The sequence below is a fragment of the Rhododendron vialii genome, chromosome 10a (genome assembly GCF_030253575.1).
Source record: "Rhododendron vialii isolate Sample 1 chromosome 10a, ASM3025357v1".
Taxonomy (NCBI): domain Eukaryota; kingdom Viridiplantae; phylum Streptophyta; class Magnoliopsida; order Ericales; family Ericaceae; genus Rhododendron; species Rhododendron vialii.
The window spans coordinates 7,443,887-7,466,004 of record NC_080566.1 but is presented as its reverse complement, the minus strand read 5'-3'; the positions used below and the strand labels follow the sequence as shown (position 1 = coordinate 7,466,004).

Genomic DNA, 22,118 nt, shown 5'->3' with positions numbered 1-22,118 from the left:
TGTTGAGAGAAAAAGGAAAGAGAAAGTGTTGGGGTGAGAGAAAAGAGAAGTTTTAATCCGAGCAGTCCAAAAATGTATTGAATGACCCGGATGTAACGAGTGGGTACCACGTGAGATATATTCACCCGCCCCCGAAAAATTTCTCATTTTTAAGGCATGCTATGAGATTTTGTGGTCAAATTCATATGACCTTTTACTGTTACTTTTACGAAGAGGCACAAAAGAGACATAAATGTTGGAGTATTCCTTGACTTGATGCTACAAATGAAACGAACTATTTCGCGAGCAGCTCGAGACATGACCTAGCTTGGTTGCAGATGAGTCAAGATTGAGTTCTTAAGCTTGTTTAATAAAGAAGCCGAACTCCAATTAGTTGTAACTTGACTCTTTTAAAAAAACTTGGCCAGTGGTGGAGTCATGGAGTCGTTTAGGTAGCTGGATGACACCGTTTGATAAGAGTCCCTTAGTATTTGTTGCATATTGTTCGTTAAAATACGAAAAAAAATGTTAAGCATAAAGTCAGACTTTGTATTGGGTTTTATTTTTAAATTAAAAACTAAAACCTTGAACTATCTTGTGGACATTAAATGAAAGTATAGAAATATTTTATTTTTATGACCGAACTGCTTATTTTTTAAATTGGTATTTTCTCATCGTTTGTATAGAAATCAAGTTATTCAGACATGATAAGTGCTTAATCGACTCCTTTTTAGTGTAGAATAACTTTTGTGTTGGAACGGGGTGGCATGTGTTGTATCGCCTCGGAGCTCGACTCATTTGTAGAGGCCTCACGCTTGGCTTGACCTTTTTAGTAAATAAATCGAGCTCAAACACCTTGTTACTAAATGATCTGAACTCGTGCTAGGATAACTTGAAATGGGCCGTGCCCAAACACTTTTAAACTCGGCTTGTTTGCAGCCCTACACTCCCTTGTGTGGTGCAAAATTTCGAGGAGTACATTTTCCTTGGTGCTGATGCGGTAAAAAAATGAAACAAAAATTAAGGGTGTGTTGGTGCAGGTTATATAATTATATTATTTTGGTGGATTATAGGTTCTAGATTGTAGACTGTAGATTTTAGATTATAAAAACTCATGATCAAAATCTGTGAAAGTGTTTGATGAATTTGTGAAAAGTAGATTATACTATATGAGATTGCCCTATTCATGGAGGCTCCGTGAATGGGATATTAACAAAATCGTGCAATCACACCCATCCGTTTACGCAATCAATAGTTGAAATATGTTTTTAAATTATTACCGGTAATAAATACCTTTTAATGGTACTCCGTAATAGTTTGTTTTTAATCTAGACCGTTCAAAATATTTTTTAGACGCGCGAGATTGAGATTTACGGAGGCTCCGTAAATAAGATTTTCTCATACTATATACATCTTAAAAGAGTTTGGTGGTTCTTAGTCAGCTTATCAAATTTGTGCAAGTGTATAATAGTGTAAAGCACATGTCTTGGCGCGTCTTTGAGCCCGTGAAAGCTATCGGGTATCTTATTTTGATGACTCGAAGTTTCTTTTAGTATTACATAGCTCAGATCGGGCAATTAAGGTGCCCAATGCCAATTTGTTCGTCAGTAAGTATCAAGAGAAAATGACGGTCCATGACGTATTTTGATAATTAATATTCGTCAAAAACAAGTTGAGAACATTTGTTAATGCTGAAAATATCCTTAACAAGTAATATTAATTATCAAAACACGTCATTGGCCGTCATTTTCCCAAGTATTCAATGTGTTTATTTTGTAGGTCCTATTATCTAAATCACACTATATATGTATTTCAATCGAGTCCGATTTTGTGCCTCCAATTTCAAGCCAAACAAAAGTTGCAAAGAAGAGAAAATGGTTCCGTTACATTACACTCGAACCTTGATCATGCAAGCCAACTTTTCAGGCCAAGATCTTCTAACAATAGACAAATAAGCAAGATGCGAGGCAGCAAACTGTTTTTACCAGACTATTGGATTCTAGCATCTACAGAAGTCAATAAAGAACAAGACAAGTTAGAATTCATTCCGAAAATTTGCCAACATCCAATTCCGAAAATTTGCCAACCCTAATAGATGTATGACTAAGCACAAACAATCATTAAACAACGAATTCACAGGGACGGCCTTTAAGCCTCAAAATGCTAACTAGTTGAAAAGATTATTTTCATCCGGTACACCCTGAAATGGTATTCAACAATTAAAAAATTCAAGTAGAATCCAGTTCTCCAATAAAACCCACCCTAAAGTCAATCTTTAACGATGAGAGATGTAACGTTCTTGTCTTCCAAATCAATTAAGTTGCTTGTCTTCTGAATTATTATGTGTTTGGAGATGATAAAACATCATCATTGATGAATGTTGTGCACGTACAAAAGCTTAAGAAAGAACTCATATTCTCGAAACAACCATTCTCCATAATTATTAAGTACTCTCTATATTGAGATCCTACAACCCAAAAGAATAAAAGTTCATATGTAAGATACAAAAAAATGTACTAAAAATGACTTATAAATCACATACAAAACTTTGTTTTCAAGAATAACCAGAAAAGCCAGTGCTATTTCAGGGCTAGTCCTCTAATTTAATTTTTTGGAAAGTGGAACACCACCTAGTCTTTTAGTTTCCCCCAATATCTCAAGAATTCATGCGTTTTCCACATTAATTGTAATAGACAAAAATCTTGTTATGGGGCGTGACCACCACTATCATGTGAAATAGAGTTGGAAAATGGTAAGACTACAATTTCTCAAGTCTGAGTTAGTATTTATACAATTTACTTTCAATTTTCATGCAGACCATATGAATGTGAAGCTTGTTCTAGGGCGTGACCACCACTATCAAATGAATGCCATTTATGAGAGCGGTTTGGTTTGCATGTGATATGCACATTAGATTATCATGCAAAACAAAGACACAGGTATAATTTTGTTCACCAACCTAAAAGATGAGTCAACATTACTCTTTTGTTTGGGGCCCGTGGATCTCATTTGATAAATGGATTTGTTCGTTTTGTAGGGCTTGATTTTTATGTATTCTCTCAAAAAGACCAATTTGATGGGTATCTATAGGTGCATGTTAAACCATTTATTTCTTATTCCTAAATTCCTAGTAAAATTCTAAATCAACAAAAGTGTTTTTCAATCAAATCCTTACCAATATGGAATTAACTTACTTTTTCCAGGATTGGTTAATTGCACTTTATATAAAACACACACCAAATTACTTCTTGGTGATTAGACCGTTCCCTTACAAGATTTGTTAAAATTCTATAAACGCAACAAAATGAGCGGATTAATTGCACTTTATATAAAACACACACCAAATGACTTCTTGGTGATTAGACCGTTCACCAACAAGATTTGTTAAAATTCTAAACGCAACAAATTGAGCGGATCTGAAGACCAAGACGTGTAATCTGATGGAAGTTTCATTTAGGCTCCGTTTGTTTCGATGTAAAATGTTTTTTCAGAAAACAAATTTCAAACTTTTATTTTTCGGTATTTGGTTGACACTTGAAAAATACTATTTTCAGATATTGACAAAATAGTGTGGGGAGAGAGAGAGAGAGAGAGAGAGAGAGAGAGAGAGAGAGAGAGAGAGAGAGAGAGAGAGAGAGAGAGATTTGAGAATAAAGGAATTGAACGTGAGTCATGACTGACGATCAAAGAAACTGAGCAGTGAGAATTGCAGTAGAAGGCAGTGGGTTCATTTCGGAAAATAACTTATGGAAGATTTAAGGGTAAGTTATTTTCATTCAATTAATGAAAAGTATTTACATATAAAATATTTTTCTCATTATTTATACAACCAAACACCGAAAAGTAGGTAAAATATTTTACCTAAAAATATTTTACGTCCAAACAAATGGAGCCTTAAAGTGCGTAATGTCCAACCAATATTTGAGTGGACGAATAAAATACACTATCCTAACTTTAATAAGCACATTGAGCAAACTCTATCTCTCTCTCTAGTAAATCACCCATTGTTTGTCCACATAATAACTTACATTGGATTTGGGGCTCTGAATAATCTCTTGTCAAGTTGAGGGTTCAGGCTCTTCGATTTGGGGCTCTGGATGATCTCTCGTCAAGTTGATAGCTCAGGCTCTCCGTTTACGCAAAAAACTTAATGACATGTTTTGAGGCGGTAGAAGAGAGTAGGATAAAGGTGGATTGGGATAAGATAATTCAAAAGCTATACATGGGCAACCCAGTATTTACGCACATTATTTATTTATTCACTCACTCTTATCCGTCATATCAGTTACCAAACAAACTCCTCCTTCGCTAATCTCCTTTCTTACCTAATCTACTTATGCCATATTCACCTCTTATCCACTCTCACATTCGCTAATCTCCTTTCTTACCAAAGTTGGACATTTTTAGTTCTATTTCGGTGGTGATGGTATTTACTATGTCGCTTATGGAGGTGTAGCTCACATGTTTAACAACCGCGATCATGATTTGAGGTATCGGATAGTGTGCAACACATTCCTAGCTGAATCTCTTTACAAAGAGTGTTTCTTTGATCCTCTTATATTTGTACTCATTTGATCTCTATGCTTATTGACTCGATTATTGTCACTTCTTGTATCGTGACATAAAGGAGATAGTTTACTAAAAGCCATAGAACAGATTGGTACATGTGCAAACCCACCAGGTCACAAAGTTATGAAAGATGTACAATTGACTATCCTACAGGGAGTCTAAAATGTTTACGGGGCTCAAGTGTCCAATACAGAGTTTAGACCTGGGTGGTGCTTGGCATGTTATCGAGATGAGCCGGGTATGAAGCTACAAATGAAAAATGTTCAGAATGATCTTACTTGATTTACTATCCCCGTTTATTGAACACATTCTTAATGCTAGTCATGTTTATTGTCCTCGTATTGCATATACCACCCGGGTGTTTTATATTTTTCAGGTGGAGCAAGTTAGTGGAGATCCGAGTTGGAGTATTGAAAGTTTTAGTTATAGGGATTATTTTGGAGGATTTTAGGGCCCATCATGTATGTTTGTCTTGAGGATTTGTAAGTATTGAAGATGTATTAATTTGGAGGCAATGTAAAAATTCGGGTCATCACAAATTGTCATAACTACAAAGAAGTTGAGAAGTGGTAAAATAATCCACACATATTTATTGAAAGAAAGGAAGTTTATATACAATACAAAAACTAATTTACATCCTAAATTAGTGGATGTACACTGTCGTTGCCTATTTACATTCATATGAAAAAGGAAAACAAATCAAGCAAAGATGAATGAGGGTTGACTGCCCGTAATTATAGGAGATCCCAAATTTTGTGCATCGACTTTACATTCCTTAACAGAAGTTCTTTCTACATTTGTTGATACGAGATGATAGAGCATCATCATTGATGAATGCTTGGCCCGGCGAACCGTGTCGAACACGTAATAATTTTCCTGACAGAATTTCAGGAAAGACCTCCTATCATTGAAGTAATTGTCTTCTAGAATTGCATCTGCATCCTTCGTGTCGGGAGGAACTTGATTCGCAACCTGAAGAAGATAAAATCTCATATGTAAGATGAAGCAAATTTGTACCAAAAAAGGCTTACAAATCACGTACAAAGACTTTATTCTCGGGAATCACCTGGGAGAGGCGATGTTTCCCCCCACTATTAGATGTATGTGTGTTCCCCTCTGTGCCATCTTGCTTCGCATCATAGCATCTGTGTTACAAGTCAAAAGTTGATTAAGAATTCAACATTCTAAGACAAACGAATTCACTAAAGACTATAGAAAGTCGTGAATTTAACTCCATCGCGACACTTGACAAAAGTAACAGATCGTTGCAACAGATGAGCGAAACCAACAGGAATATATCAGGGGGAAAAAAAGGATAGAAAAAATGAAAACGTATCGTGTTGCTACTATAAGGAAGAAATAGAAAAGAAAATGTACATCAAACAGGAATGTAACCTATTAAAAATGCTACATTGGAAAACAAATAGAAAAGAGTGCGATTTCGCAAACCTCTATTAACAAGTCCATGGTCAATTTATCTGTCGAAGTCTGCTATTACTCTGTTACATGGACCTTGCAATTTCCCCTTACTTCTTTCAGCAGGTATTGTAAAGTTTCATAGATAACTAAGTGGGGCCAGGCAACCTAAACACTAACGTCTTGTGAGATACGTTTATTTGCCAAACGCCAACTTCAATAAATAGTTTAGTTCAGTCAAAAAGAAAAGCAAAAATTAGCAAAAGTAATGATGATTAGAGTTGGTGGGTCTGCATGTTTTACTAATTGTGATTCGTGATTGACCGGTGTAACACCATGACTCTAGAACGCGTGGGTCTAAAGCTCAATGCTTCATCACTCTGCCATAGTGGCTGGTGCAATCTACTTCTCTGAGATGTCACTTTAACTTCAGGAGTTCTAAATGATCATATTTTCATCAAATTCAATGTATTTTTCACCTCCATTCTAGAAGGGAATGATGATATTATATGCTAAAAATAAGGTAAATCGTGAGAAAGAATGCACAAGACAATAAAAAAGCTAACTACATACCAACGGTAAATGGATTTGAGTCTTAATAACTACATCAAATTACAAGTACCATAGGCGGGCAGCACAAATAAGAGAACTCATATTCTCAAAACAACCATTCTCCATAATTATGTAAGTACTCTCTATATTGAGATCCTACAGCCCAAAAGAATAAAAGTTCATATGTAAGATACAAAAAAATGTACTAAAAATGACTTATGAATCACATACAAAACTTTGTTTTCAAGAATAACCAGAAAGCTATTGCTATTTCAAGGCTAGTCCTCTAATAAATTTTTTTGGAAAGTGGAACACCACCTAGTCTTTTAGTTTCCCCCAATATCTCAGGAATTCATGCGTTTTCCACATTAATTGTAATAGACAAAAATCTTGTTATGGGGCGTGACCACCACTATCATGTGAAATAGAGTTGGAAAATGGTAAGACTACAATTTCTCAAGTCTGAGTTAGTATTTATACAATTTACTTTCAATTTTCATGCAGACCATATGAATGTGAAGCTTGTTCTAGGGCGTGACCACCACTATCAAGTGAATGCCATTTATGAGAGCGGTTTGGTTTGCATGTGATATGCACATTAGATTATCATGCAAAACAAAGACACAGGTATAATTTTGTTCACCAACCTAAAAGATGAGTCAACATTACTCTTTTGTTTGGGGCCCGTGGATCTCATTTGATAAATGGATTTGTTCGTTTTGTAGGGCTTGATTTTTATGTATTCTCTCAAAAAGACCAATTTGATGGGTATCTATAAGTGCATGTTAAACCATTTATTTCTTATTCCTAAATTCCTAGTAAAATTCTAAATCAACAAAAGTGTTTTTCAATCAAATCCTTACCACTATGGAATTAACTTACTTTTTCCAGGATTGGTTAATTGCACTTTATATAAAGCACGCACCTAATTACTTCTTGGTGATTAGACCGTTCGCTTACAAGATTTGTTAAAATTCTATAAACGCAACAAAATGAGCGGATTAATTGCACTTTATATAAAACACACACCAAATTACTTCTTGGTGATTAGACCGTTCACTAACAAGATTTGTTAAAATTCTAAACGCAACAAAATGAGCGGATCTGAAGACCAAGATGTGTAATCTGATGGAAGTTTCATTTAGGCTCCGTTTGTTTCGATGAAAAATGTTTTTTCAGAAAACAAACTTCAAACTTTTATTTTTCGGTATTTGGTTGGCACTTGAAAAATACTATTTTAAGAAAATTGACAAAATAGTGGAGAGAGAGAGAGAGAGAGAGAGAGAGAGAGAGAGAGAGAGAGATTTGAGAATCGAGGAATTGAACGTGAGTCATGACTGACGATCAAAGAAACTGAGCAGTGAGAATTGCAGTAGAAGACAGTGGATTCATTTTGGAAAATAACTTATGGAAGATTTAAGAGTAAGTTATTTTCATCCAATTAATGAAAAATATTTTACATATAAAATGTTTTCCTCATTGTTTATATAACCAAACACCGAAAAATAAGTAAAATATTTTACCTAAAAACATTTTACGTCCAAACAAACGGAGCCTTAAAGTGCGTAATGTCCAACCAATATTTGAGTGGACGAATAAAATACACTATCCTAACTTTAATAAGCATTGAGCAAACTCTATCTCTCTCTCTAGTAAATCACCCATTGTTTGTCCACATAATAACTTACATTGGATTTGGGGCTCTGAATAATCTCTTGTCAAGTTGAGGGTTCAGGCTCTTCGATTTGGGGCTCTGGATGATCTCTCGTCAAGTTGATGGCTCAGGCTCTCCGTTTACGCAAAAAACTTAATGACATGTTTTGAGGCGGTAGAAGAGAGTAGGATAAAGGTGGATTGGGATAAGGTAATTCAAAAGCTATACATGGGCAACCCAGTATTTACGCACATTATTTATTTATTCACTCACTCTTATTCGTCATATCAGTTACCAAACAAACTCCTCCTTCGCTAATCTCCTTTCTCACTTAATCTACTTATGCCATATTCACTTCTTATCCACTCTCACATTCGCTAATCTCCTTTCTTACCAAAGTTAGACATTTTTAGTTCTATTTCGGCGGTGATGGTATTTACTATGTCGCTTATGGAGGTGTAGCTCACATGTTTAACAACTGTGATCATGTTTTGAGGTATCGGATAGTGTGCAACACATTCCTAGCTGAATCTCTTTGCAAAGAGTGTTTCTTTGATCCTCTCATATTTGTACTCATTTGATCTCTATGCTTATTGACTCGATTATTGTCACTTCTTGTATCGTGACATAAATGAGATATTTTACTAAAAGTCATAGAACAGATTGGTACATGTGCAAACCCACCAGGTCACAGAGTTATGAAAAATGTACAATTAACTTTTCTACGGGGAGTCCAGAATGTTTACGGGGCCCAAGTGTCCAATACAGAGTTTAGACCTGGGTGGTGCTTGGCATGTTATCGAGATGAGCCAGGTATGAGGCTACAAATGAAAAATGTTCAGAATGATCTTACTTGATTTACTATCCTCGTTTATTGAACACATTCTTAATGCTAGCCATGTTTATTATCCTCATATTGCATATACTACCCGGGTGTTTTATATTTTCAGGTGGAGCAAGTTAGTGGGGATCCGAGTTGGAGTATTGAAAGTTTTAGTTATAGGGATTATTTTGGAGGATTTTAGGGCCCATCATGTATGTTTGTCTTGAGGATTTTGTACGTATTGAAGATGTATTAATTTTGAGACAATGTAAAAATTCGGATCATCACAAATTGTCATAAATACAAAGAAGTTGAGAAGTGGTAAAATTATCCACACATATTCATTGAAAGAAAGGAAGTTTATATACAATACAGAAACTAATTTACATCCTAAATTAGTGGATGTACAGAAAACAAATCAAGCAAAGATGAATGAGGGTTGACTGTCTGTAATTACAGGAGATCCCAGATTTTGTGCGTCGACTTTACATTCCTTAACAAAAGTTCTCTCTACATTTGTTGATACAAGATGATAGAGCATCATCATTGATGAATGCTTGGCCCGGCGAAGCGTGTCGAACACGTAATAATTTTCCTGACAGAATTTCAGGAAAGACCTCCTATCATCGAAGTAATTGTCTTCTAGGATTGCATCTGCATCCTTCGTGTCCGGAGCAACTTGATTCGCAACCTGAAGAAGATAAAATCTCATATGTAAGATGAAGCAAATTTGTACCAAAAAAGGCTTACAAATCACGTACAAAGACTTTATTCTCGGGAATTACCTGGGAGAGGCGATGTTTTCCCCCACTATTCGATGTATGTGCGTTCCCCTCTATGCCATCTTGCTTCGCATCATAGCATCTGTGTTACAAGTCAAAAATTGATTAAGAATTCAACATTCTAAGACAAACGAATTCACTAAAGACTATAGAAAGTCGTGCATTTAACTCCATCGCGACACTTGACAAAAGTAACAGATCATTGCAACAGATGAGCGAAACCAACAGGAATATATCAGGGGGAAAAAAAACGATAGAAAAAATGAAAATGTATCGTGTTGCTACTATAAGGAAGAAATAGAAAAGAAAATGTATATCAAACAGGAATGTAACCTATTAAAATGCTACATTGGAAAACAAATAGAAAAGAGTGCGATTTCGCAAACCTCTATTAACAAGTCCTTGGTCAATTTATCTGTCGAAGTCTGCTATTACTCTGTTACATGGACCTTGCAATTTCCCCTTACTTCTTTCAGCAGGTATCGTAAAGTTTCATAGATAACTAAGTGGGACTAGGCAACCTAATCACTAACGTCTTGTGAGATACGTTTATTTGCCAAACCGCCAACTTCAATAAATAGTTTAGTTTAGTCAAAAAGAGAAGCACAAATTAGCAAAAGTAATGATTATTAGAGTTGGTGGGTCTGCATGTTTTACTAATTGTGATTTGTGATTGGCTGGTGTAACACCATGACTCTAGAACGCGTGGGTCTAACGCTCAATGCTTCATCACTCTGCCACAGTGGCTGGTGCAATCTACTTCTCTGAGATGTCACTTTAACTTCAGGAGTTCTAAATGATCATATTTTCATCAAATTGAATGTATTTTTCACCTTCATTCTAGAAGGGAATGATGATATTATATGCTAAAAATATGGTAAATCGTGAGAAAGAATGAACATGACAATAAAAAAGCTAACTCCGTACCAACAGTAAATGGATTTGAGTCTTAATAACTACATCAAATTACAAGTACCATAGGCGCACAACACAAATAAGGGAACAAAAGATTGAGAAATTGTGATTTCACAAGTGATAATTTACCTTGGACATAGTTGAAAGTTTTTGCATCCCGGGCAAAACCATCGGACTCCAGCTAGTATCACTTCGCGACAGCGCGTACAAGTGTATTGTAAGTGGACCACAAGGAAGTCTTGCTTCACATTTAACATGGTCTGCTCCAGCTATCCAAGGGAGAGAACAAGAAAAAATTAGAAGAGGATATGTGCAAAGAAAAGCAATGCTTTTGAAAGTAGAGTATTAACTGTAAAATTTCATGGGTTCTTGTGTAAAAGTGAAAAATGCATGCCAATATCTTGCCTTCCCTTTTTTTTTTTTTCCTCCCCTTTCTAAGGTGAGTTTCACCCTTTCTCCTTGGCGGCAATCTCTTTTACAATTCTCATATTTAGCAGCCCAAAAGGGAAAACAACAAAAATTAAAGGGAGAATAAAAAGTTGTTCTAAGTGACTTTTCAAACCAGAATCACATCTCCTATCTTGTGGAAGCTTCCCCATTTTGTGGATACTTTGATGGGTTCATCTCCGGGCAAACCTGGACTAAGGAGATGGGGCCACCGATTCCAGCTATGGTCTTTGGGCCTCTAAGATGGCCTCTTAACTAATACCGTACCAGATTCAGGTCATGCCCCTTTAAGACACGGGTTTAGCATTATTTCAGCCCAAGAAATGGCCAAAACTCAACCTGAGAGTCCCCCACCAATACCCCTTAAGAATAGAAACCTAGCATAGCAACAGAAAGAAATGCACAAGTACGAATTATATGAAACACCTGACTAAGAAAAATTTTATCTTCAAAGGTGAGTGCTTTGTAGGAGAGGAGAGAGAGGAGAAATTTACTTCTTGCATCAGCAGAATATCCCTAGTTGCATCACCAGAAATTTTGCTATGCCCCATGGCTTTAAATGTTCTCTTTGACGGAACTTTTTTCACCTTGTTCTGTAAACCGACTCGACTTTCTTGTACAAGGTTCTTGCTCATATTTACAGCAGCAGCTGACCAATAGTCACCATCAAAATATGGCATGCGAGCTGCAGTTATCTTGACGTTGCATTCTCCAGTAGGAGCGAATAAATGATCATATAAAGTAGTGCAGGCCACCACTATATTTTCCTTGGTTGCTTTTCCTAGCATTGACTTGTACCTGTGCCAACGGAACATCTTCAAGTCAAGACATGCTTACACAGAAGTAAACCAAAGAGAAGACTGAAAATGTCGACCATTTACGTATGTATAAGACCTCATCTACTTTCTGAAAAGGGTGTTACGAATAAAAGCTTAAATTCAAAAGCATGAAATGGATTCAAAAACATATGCATAATTACATCCATAGTTGCAAATGTGGAAGCATGTGAAGGTGCGGAAGGAGAGAAAATGAAAGATAGCAAGGTAATTGCATATATTTCTAGTTGCATTATAATGCAAAACGTAAACACGGAAATGTGTGGGCTGAAATAAGAGATACCATTGGCACAGCTTGTCAGACTTCGGAGTCTTCTGTGTCTCTGGATGGCCGCACAAAATATAATCGTCTCCTTTTGAAGGGGGGCATGCCCATATATAGCAGGTTGCAAAACCTCGTTTCTTGCAATAACCAAGGTATCCTACCTGAAATGACAAAAAAGAAAATGATGTCAAGGAGCCAATTTTCTTGTTATTTTTATACTACAAACAAAATAAATGAACCTGAAGAAAGATTCTTACCAATATTTCATGGTAGACAAAGGAACGAAGAGCTTCACCAGATGCAGCTTTTATCTCGGGTCTAAAGTACTTCACAGAATCAAGATACGAGATATATACACAACGTTGATTTGGGTGACCACATTCTGAACCAAATTCCTGGACGTACATTGCAAACAGGCAGACATCCACACCCTCTATTTTTTGAAACAGCAGTAGCACCTATTTGAGAAAAGATAAATTCAGAAATGCAGATAAATATAAAATAACCAACAGCGTAGTTGAGCAGGAGGGCGAATTATACGGGGAAGGGAGGAAGTGGTTGATAACAGAAAACCTTGGAGAATTTGCAATGACAGCAACATAGCCTACAATCTTGTAGGGTAACTAACAGGCAGACCCATGTCTTTTCACTTTACAAATGACAGAATCACTTTAAAGAATCAAATGAGATTACCTAATAATTTGTAGGTGATTGTTTCCCCAAACCCCCCCTCCCCCCTCTTTATCGGCAGATTTGTAAGTCATCGTGACAGCAAAATGATTGACCAATGTAAAAGAGTGGCCAGTTGAAATATGTAAATCCCAGGTAAGCTCAACAAGAACGAGAGCTGAGTATAGGTCAACCCAAACCTAGAGAGAGGTGGCGGGTGTGGTGTTTCGGAAATAATGTTACCATAAATCCCTGCTGAGTTTTTATAGTAACCTTAGAAAATATCAAGTGAAGGAAAATTGTCTAGGGCATTAACTGCTACAAAATTTCTCTTACCTTTGATGTGTATGGGAACTCTGTCGGGTAATTCTCATGACTGCAGATATCTAAAAACTGCTGATTCACTTTCAAAATTTTGTTGGCAGATAACACCACTCTGACAACAAGATCCACTGCTCCAGGTACCTACAAATAGGTTCCACGTATTACATGAAGAACTTCTCTGAAACATAATAAATAATTTTTCTCTAGCTGATAGAGCTTACACAACCAACAAAAAGAAAACACAGAATCATGTCCAAGCAAAAAGTAATAACAGAAAAGTAGCAAGTTATGTCCAAGCAAAATAGCAGACATTACGCCCATCTCCCAAAACTAGCTCTTCCTGCCAATCCCCAACACACACACACACACACAGAGGATAAATAATATTAATAATAATAAGAAAATAAGTCAAATCTCAAGTGCATGTTGCTTTTATAGAACTCTATATGCTGAAAATTGAGGTCCAAATGTATCAGTGGTCCCAATCGTAAACATTTTAGCCGCAGGACAAAATTAGCCTACATAACCAATGGTTCAAATCATCCTTCTGCCAGGAAATCAAACATCATCCTCTTCAACCATTGATGCAAATACAAATTCATTAATTAGTTGGACGTGCTCTCCATGTTTTTCATGCGTGCCAAATATCAAAGTAATTTAAGGCTGACTGCTATAAGGGATAATACAAACATATTCAACATTGCCATCTATGACATGATGAAGGGGTATCACAGATAATGGGGCATGGAAAAAAAAAGGTCCTACATGCCTTTTTGAGTGGTACCAAAGTAACACTTTTCTAGACCAGGTGTAATTCCATTATTTCTTGATAGTTAATGCTTTCTATTCTGATATCTTAAGTATCCATTAAACAATCAACATAAAGATTTACTACAATCAAGACGACAATATTTGACAAAAATAAGTCAATTATTGAAGATGACTATCTAGAAATGCATGTACGTGCCTTCAAGAGTCCAAAACCATAAATCGTTTTACAAGTAAAAAGGTATGTCATGAACAATTTTAGCAGCATACCTCGTCAAATTTCTTTTGTAAAGACTTTGCCCTCTTTTCTCTGTCTTGCTTGAGACGCCTAAAGAGCCTTTGCTCAATGTAATCACTGAGCAAAGAAGTAGGCAAATCTTTTGCTCCAAAAGCAGCAGTCTTTGGTAAGGGAACATGCTCTCCACTTTTTATGCCTTCGGAGTGGCATTTTGGACACAAGTACACTGCTTTTCCTCCCAAATCCCTTTTTGGGATATATAGAGCACATACTTGGTGTTGCCAGAGTCCACATTTATCACACTGGACCCACTGCAAGAGCAAAATGGCAAGTCGTTAAAACTTTTCCATACTTAAGGAGATTCTTAAAACTGAAATCTCAAAGGGCAAAATCAATTTGGCCTAGCTTCTTTTTAGGTTCACCGACTCTGTATCTCCTTCTTTCATAGGAATTCCATTACTTTTACCATTAGAGATAGGCAGATAGCAGAGCTATTAATAGAGAGTGAGGAATAGTACATTTTCTCTTTCTCGGTGTTTGGTGGACTTCTTGTCATCCAACTCTTGTAAAATTTTATCTCCTTTATAATTGTAATAAAATAACATTTCATCAACTATAAAATAAAAGCCACCACTTACCGGTTCTTCATCTTCATGGTCATTCTTCTTCATTTGAAGCATTGCCTTGGGAATCGAATTCCCCTGGAATGAGATAGTACCACGCCGAGACCCCATGAAGCATGAGGTACAAAAGCAATGACGTGTACCCATCTCATCGACTCCACAATAAATCTTCAAACCATGCTTGATATGTTTATTGCAAGATGAACAAAATGTTGGTGTCCGGTACACAAGCTTGTTCATTGCACACAATTGGCAGGAGTTCTCAGCTACATTATGTGTCAGGGTGTTCCCATCTAAGGCCTGCATGACTCTGTATTAGTACTTTATGGCAATACAATGCCAACATAATAAAGAGCAACAGCTAGCCATGGAAAATTGAACATAAAATCTGTGCTATGGTTGCAAGATTTACTTGTGATTTGCCAGGACCTGGGGCCAATGGTATAGTAAAAAGTACTCTTTATTAAACTCTTCTGTCATAAACTTGGACTTGAATGCTTTACCTCATTTTATTGGGGAGCCAGGACACACATCTCAAAATAACTGCTGGTAATTCTACAGGTATGTTAAATATTCTTCTTCATCTCATAAAGACCAATTCAGCACCAAGTAAAGACAGCATATAAATGGTTGTTAAGCAAATATCCAATATTCTCAACAAATAAGGTGGGGACGAGAAGGATTTATTCACTTTGAATGTGCTTCAAGGACAAAAGTTGAACAACAAATACAGGCGAAGTTTTGACAAAAAAAGGTGATCAAGTTATGGCCCCAGAATGAGCACGAAAAAGACTGCATAGTTTGACATGGAAGCTGCACTGGTAAACATGAAATGGGTCCATCTATGGATACTGTTTCTTGTGGAGAGAAACCGTTTAACTATACTCAATCCAGACTAATAATTGAAACTGTTCAAAAAAGACTAATAATTGAAAAAGCAATCAAAAGAAGAGGTACAAACCTGACCAATAGACTGCCTGAGACTGAACAAATGTTCCTTTGTTTCCTCTAAGGTGAAAAAATCAACTAAAGACACGCCTGCTAGCTTTGGCCCCTCCAACCTCATTTTTGAATCAGCTGCTCCAGCTATCAAATCACTTATAGTCTCCACTTTTGCTTGGTCAGACATGGTGCTGACCTCTCTCTCCTCCTCTCCGTGATCATAACAGAGGACATTCACACTGCGATGGTCCAAAAGTTGGATCAAATCTGAAATAATCCTTTTGACATTATCTGTGCCTTCTTCGGGTACGGTCTTCAGCTGTTCTTTACAAGTGGGTAGAGTACACTTTAATTCAGACATCAGTCCCACTTCTATAATATCACTTCCACTTGAACCAGTGCTTGTGGATACCGGAGGGGTAGTTGACACTGCCACTTCACATACATGTTTTGATGCAGAAGCTTCAGGCCATTGCTGCAAGCATGGGAGTCGTTCACGTCCATGAGGTTGAAGCTTTGAAGAACCAGCTACATCAGAAGGTCCAACTCCAGAGAAACTTGGATTCCCCATTTTCAGATGTTTTGACGGAGGAGGTATTTCTTCAGTGGTGTGACTGCCTTCTCGTTTTTTAATATCACTTCCACTTGAACCAGTGCTTGTGGATCCCGGAGGGGGAGTTGACACTGCCACATCACATACATGTTTTGATGCAGAAGCTTCAGGCCATTGCTGCAAGCATGGGAGTCGTTCACGTCCACAAGGTTGGATCTTTGAAGAACCAGCTGCATCAGAAGGTCCAACTCCAGAGAAACTTGGATTCCCCATTTTCAGACGTTTTGACGGAGGGGGTGTTTCTTCAGTGGTGTGACTGCCTTCTCGTTTTTTAGTATCACTTCCACTTGAACCAGTGCTTGTGGATCCCGGAGGGGGCGTTGACACTGCCACATCACGTACATGTTTTGATGTAGAAGCTTCAGGCCATTGCTGCAAGCATGGGAGTCGTTCACGTCCACGAGGTTGAATCTTTGAAGAACCAGCTGCATCAGAAGGTCCAACTCCAGAGAAACTTGGATTCCCCATTTTCAGACGTTTTGACGGAGGGGGTATTTCTTCGGTGGTGTGACTGCCTTCTCGTTTTTTAGATCCCTGGCGAGGCTTACCAGTAACACAACAGATTCCAACAGGCCTAGACAAGTTAGGTACCGTCTTCGGTTCTTTACTACCGCCAATGAGCTCTATAGGACGAATGGGTGTAGCACTTTTTAGTTCAGACATCCATCCAGTTTCTGAACCATCAGTACATCTACCCGAACCAGTGCTTGGGGATTTCCAAATGGGAGTCGACACTGCCACTTCACATGAAAAATTTGATGCAGAAGTTTCAGGCCATTGCTGCATGTGTGGGAGTTGTTCAGGTCCAAGAGGTTGAGTCTTTGAAGAAGCAGCTACATCAAAAACTCCAATTCTAGACGAACTCGGGTTCCCCATGTTTAGAAGTTTTGCTGGAGGGAGTATTTCTTCAGTGGGGCGATCAGCTTCTTGTTTTCTAGATCCCTGGGGATGTTTAACAGTAACACAAGACCTTCTGGCAGGCCTACATATGTTGCACTCAAAGCAATGACAGTCGTCAAAATGGAAAGCAAGAGCGAAATAAACTTCGCAGTAGCATGGGAAGTCGACACAAACTGTTGAATGCATATATTTCGTGAAGGAAACTCGGCTTCCATCTACGTGCATCCTCTTGTAATCCACATAACCAATAAGAAATCCTTGTTCTGATGTTACATGACTTGAATCCATAAGTAGCTTCAGTTGGACCAGAAACTTGAGGAGATCCTGTTCAACAGACAGAGCCAGGTTAATCTTGGGATGGCCAACACAAATACAAAGAAAAAGTTTTCCAGGAAAGATGAACTGCAACATTTAGATATAGAAACGTAAAAAAGACTGACATATCCTCAAATAATATATCCTAATTAACGCGTTTCTAACATCCGTGTAAATCACAAAAGCAGTAACTTAAAACTCAATGTATCTATACAAAAGTGAGGGATCTTCAACTGTGCTCCACATTCTTTCATGTCATTAAGAGCATCAATAATTGGTATCAAAAGCCTAGAATACTTTTTTCTGTGATCAAGCAACTTGCTAATAACTCGTTTCTCATCTGTTGTGCAATCTAGTATCCATAAGTTTCACAGATAAAAATGTATGTTCTTTCTATTCAAAGAAGCGAATCACATAGAGAAACTAAAAGGCCAAAAAAACGTAAAGTTTCACCACTTGGCTTTGGATCGCTTGGTTTTGGGCCGCCTTCCTAAAAACCTAAAGGGACAAGTGACAATGATTTTATAATTCAATGAAAACCCTGGAGGTGGTGAGCCTACATAGTTCGATGGTAAATAGGAAAATTACTCCTACCATCATAAATAGGAAAAATAATTAGATGGTAACCACAGAATTCCAAGGATAGAGTTACAAACTTTTGGTGGTGTGGTTGGGGCGGTCCTGGTTGTGATGATTGTAGAGCAGTGGTGGAGGACCCGATTACTCCCCGACTCCGACGTTTTTGGGGTCTCCGTGATTTTCCCCGCTCCAACTACACCCCAAACCCAATATGGAACAGGAAGGGGGCAGGGGACTATAAACCCGACTCCGACCCGTCCCATTTCCAATTTGTCATCCCTAGTTCCGGCCCTTCGCCAAAGAATTTAAAGTATGTAAAGAAAAATAAAAACGAATGCACACAATGGTGTAGGTTCTCCTACATCTGCGTCAAATTTGATTCGCTCTTGGTGTAGGTTCGGCCACCCCTTTACTCCTGGTGCTTTGTTTTATAACTCATATTCAGGTGTCCGAACTAACTCACGCAACACATCCATCGGTAATTTTCGGATCAATCCCACCATCCACTAACAGGGTGCAATTCAACTTCGGAACAAAACAATACGGACAACTCATAAGAGGCGCTATCACTTGAGAGGTTTCGAACGCAAAACCTTAAACAACTTAAGAGGAAACCCTAAGTGGGAGGGATCAAACCCTAATAAGTATTTGCCAACTTCTTCTCCTGTTGTGCTTATTTACTAGACCCAAAACCCACGTTACGTTTAAGCATCTAAATTACCCATTAAAACACAAAAACAACAAACAGAGAGAGAGAGAGAGAGAGAGAGAGAGAGATTCATACCTGTTCGTTCGAATGTTGTACAAGTGACCTGCGACGATATACTGCGACGGTCAGTCGGTGGTGGGCATGCAACTACACTACATATATATAGGCAGATAGAAAGGGTGAGTTCATCTCTATGGCTTTTCCCTTCTACCAAAAAAACCCCTTAACCGTTGGTTTATTTACTAAACAAAAAAACCTAGTACTCACTATAACCGTAAGGGCAAAAAAGAGAATCTACATCCTGATTACTTGCACTCCAAGTTGGCCAGGGTCTGAACTGAGTCCTTTCTTCTTCTTTTTTCACCTGGGGTCTGACCAGGGCTGCTCGCTGCTCAAAAAATTTGGTAAACCGTGAAATCGGTATGATTCTATTTGATCTTTACGTTTTGAATTAGAACCGTGGATTAATGGTTCGAACACGGATTTAAATTTTAAAAAATCGTGACTCGCGGTCCGGACACAAATTTTCATTTTGAAATCGTGGATTAACTGAATTAGAACATGGTATATATAGGTTTGTGTGTGCACATATAATTAATTTTACCAATATTATAAATATTTTTAGCTATTTTAGTATTGTACCTTAATGTGATATACTGGATATTCATATAAAACCTAGGGGTAAAATGTTATTCTTATCCAGTTATATGTATACTACTATACTGCATGTATACTCCTAAAATCCTAAGCCGAAAATTTAAACCCTAATTCCTTACTTGCATCTCTAGTATTGCACTTCAACCTTAATGATGGATTTTGAGTGATGGAAATATCGGGGGGGGGGGGGGGATGGGCGGATTTCGACTAAATTGGGTAAGTTGTAAGTGGGTTGGGTTCTTAATGGATCATTAACCTATTTAGAACCCATTAGTTATGAACTTAATTACCGATACCCAACCTAACCTATTTATTTGAAATCAAACCCGACCAGCCTATTAACCCAATCACACATATATTAAAATTTTAAAATGACTAAAATACACATATACACAAAAATGACTATATTACCCATATACATATATCTAAATGACTAAAATACCCATGTCCACCAAAATTGCTAATTTGTGCCCATATATATATATATCGGGTAATGTTTCGGATGAATACATGCACCGATCTTTCTAGTGGTTTGAGAAAATATTTTGACCTCACCTACTTTTGAAACTATTGTCGAGATTTTCTCGTACCGTTAAATTAAATCCAACGTTGCTACATTTTTTTTTTTTTTTGAGGAAGCAGAAAAATAACATGCATTAGAACAAATTAAGAAGTCTTTATAGATTTTATTAATCACAAACCAAATGTCTGAAAGACGAGAAATACAAAATTTGTGCGATGCATTTTAAAAAAAAAAATTGCTCTAAGTTTTGCTACTTTTTCAACTATCTTATGATAATGTCAAAATGTAACAAAGTTTGACCTATAAATGAGAAATTAACATATTAATAAAGGGAAAAAAATTGATTGTTAATCACTAGGGCTTTCTTAAGCTAGATCTGTTTTTTCTCTGGCTCCTTTTTTTTGTTTGCTTTTGCTTATTTTTTATTCACTTCATTTCACTTTTTAATTCTTTTCTTCTGCAAATTTGGGAGTCAAATACACACACACCAAAAAAAAACATATTCGTAAATTAAGCAATAAAAAATTGATGTAGTTAAGGATCGAGGATTTGTTAGCCACCATATTTTTTTAAACAAAAAGTTTTCATTATATCATGACACTTTTTGCCCGTTACCTTGAAATATGAACAATATTTTTTGGACAGTGAAAATGAAAAGTTAATTAGGACCAAAAAATTGGGGATGGGGGAGTAGTATACATGGAGGGCTCACATTGTCATTGTCATTAACGGCGATTAAGTAAAACTCATACGACTTTGAATTGAAAACGGTAACTTAACGGGAAGTAATTTGTTGCTGATGAAGGCTTTCTTTGGTGGGTCATGTTCATGACTTATTGAATCGTTTAAGTTGACCCAATTAAGATTCAATTGAGACCCAATTAATAAAACCCATCTAACCCAACTAATAAATGGGTTGAGTTGGGTCTATTTTCTAGTAGATGGATTTTGGTTCAATTTGCCACCTTTAGAAATATGGAATGAATCTGTCAATCCGAAATGCAAAATTCAAAAACTGCTAGTTCCCCCCCCCCCCCCCCTGATGGTAGCTTATTTTCTTACGACATAAAATCCGTGGATAAAACTCGAACCAATCCGTGATTCACGGATCAAACCAAACCATGGAACCTAAAAATTGTGACACACGGATTAGGATTGGATTCATAGGAATCCGATCCGATCCAAGTAGGTCCGATCCGATCCAAGTAGGTCTGAGTCCTCCTTTACCTTAGCAAAAATTTGGATAAAAATGAATTTTTGTAGATATGTTAATCGGGATGAATTATAAAAGTTTTTTTGCAAGTTTGGAAGTTTTTGGGCGCTGCTATTAGCAGCCCTTTATTTTCTCCCATAGCCCACTACATTTCGGTAAATGGTTATTAAAAATCATACATAATATTTCGGTAAATAGCTGTTGAAAACAATATTATATTTCGGTAACTACATGTCGAAAATATGTTAACTTTCAGTAAACAACTGCCGAACATACATTTTTGGTAAATAGCTGTTGAAAAAAATACTATATTTCGGTAATTAGATGCTGAAAATATATCTCAATTTTGGTAACTAACTGTCGAGTATAATTGAAAATTTTTAATGGGCTATGGGAGAAAATAAAGGGCTGCGAATAACAGCGCCCTTTCTTTCGTTAGAATACAAGTAAATTATATATGTGTATAAATTAAGAAATTTATTTTTTGACCTTCAAATTTATGATTATGCTACTGACTAAAGCTTTTCAAATTCAATTTTACTTTGTAGTACATACCACGGTTTTGGAGGTTTTATTTATTTTTCTTCAAATAACTAAGGCTGTTCGGACCGACTTATGCACACTCCAACTAATTGTGCATACTCAACTAATTCCTAAATACAAATCCCACCATCCACCAACTTACCACATTCTTGAGCTTTCCCAAGATTTTCATGTTCTTTCCCTTCCCTCTCTCTTTTCAATCTCCAGCCTACATATCCCTCCGCAAATCAGAAATTAATCCAAATGCTGACATTGATCAGCATT

At 37.0% G+C, this 22,118-nt stretch overlaps 1 protein-coding gene across 1 annotated transcript; it reads right to left on the bottom strand.

The window, feature by feature from the left end:
* Positions 1-5,208: 5,208 nt before the first annotated feature.
* LOC131302826 (histone acetyltransferase HAC1-like) lies at positions 5,209-22,026 on the bottom strand. The gene is made up of 12 exons (XM_058329620.1): positions 21,997-22,026; positions 18,994-19,065; positions 15,822-17,639; positions 14,876-15,160; positions 14,270-14,548; positions 13,244-13,372; positions 12,496-12,696; positions 12,257-12,399; positions 11,632-11,935; positions 10,820-10,959; positions 5,615-5,693; positions 5,209-5,520 (listed from the first exon to the last, which is right to left on the bottom strand). Exons 1-12 carry the CDS (start codon positions 22,024-22,026, stop codon positions 5,248-5,250), a joined length of 3,753 nt encoding a protein of 1,250 aa, XP_058185603.1. The 3' UTR covers positions 5,209-5,247.
* Between the last annotated feature and the right edge of the window lie 92 nt (positions 22,027-22,118).

Coding starts and splice junctions, on each gene's coding strand:
- LOC131302826 (XM_058329620.1), bottom strand. CDS start 22,026: ATGAAAATCTTGGGAAAGCTCAAGAATGTG. Junction 19,066..21,996: donor TGGGAAAGCTCAAGAATGTG/GTAAGTTGGTGG, acceptor TATGTAGTGTAG/TTGCATGCCCACCACCGACT. Junction 5,694..10,819: donor AACTTTCAACTATGTCCAAG/GTAAATTATCAC, acceptor CTTGTAACACAG/ATGCTATGATGCGAAGCAAG.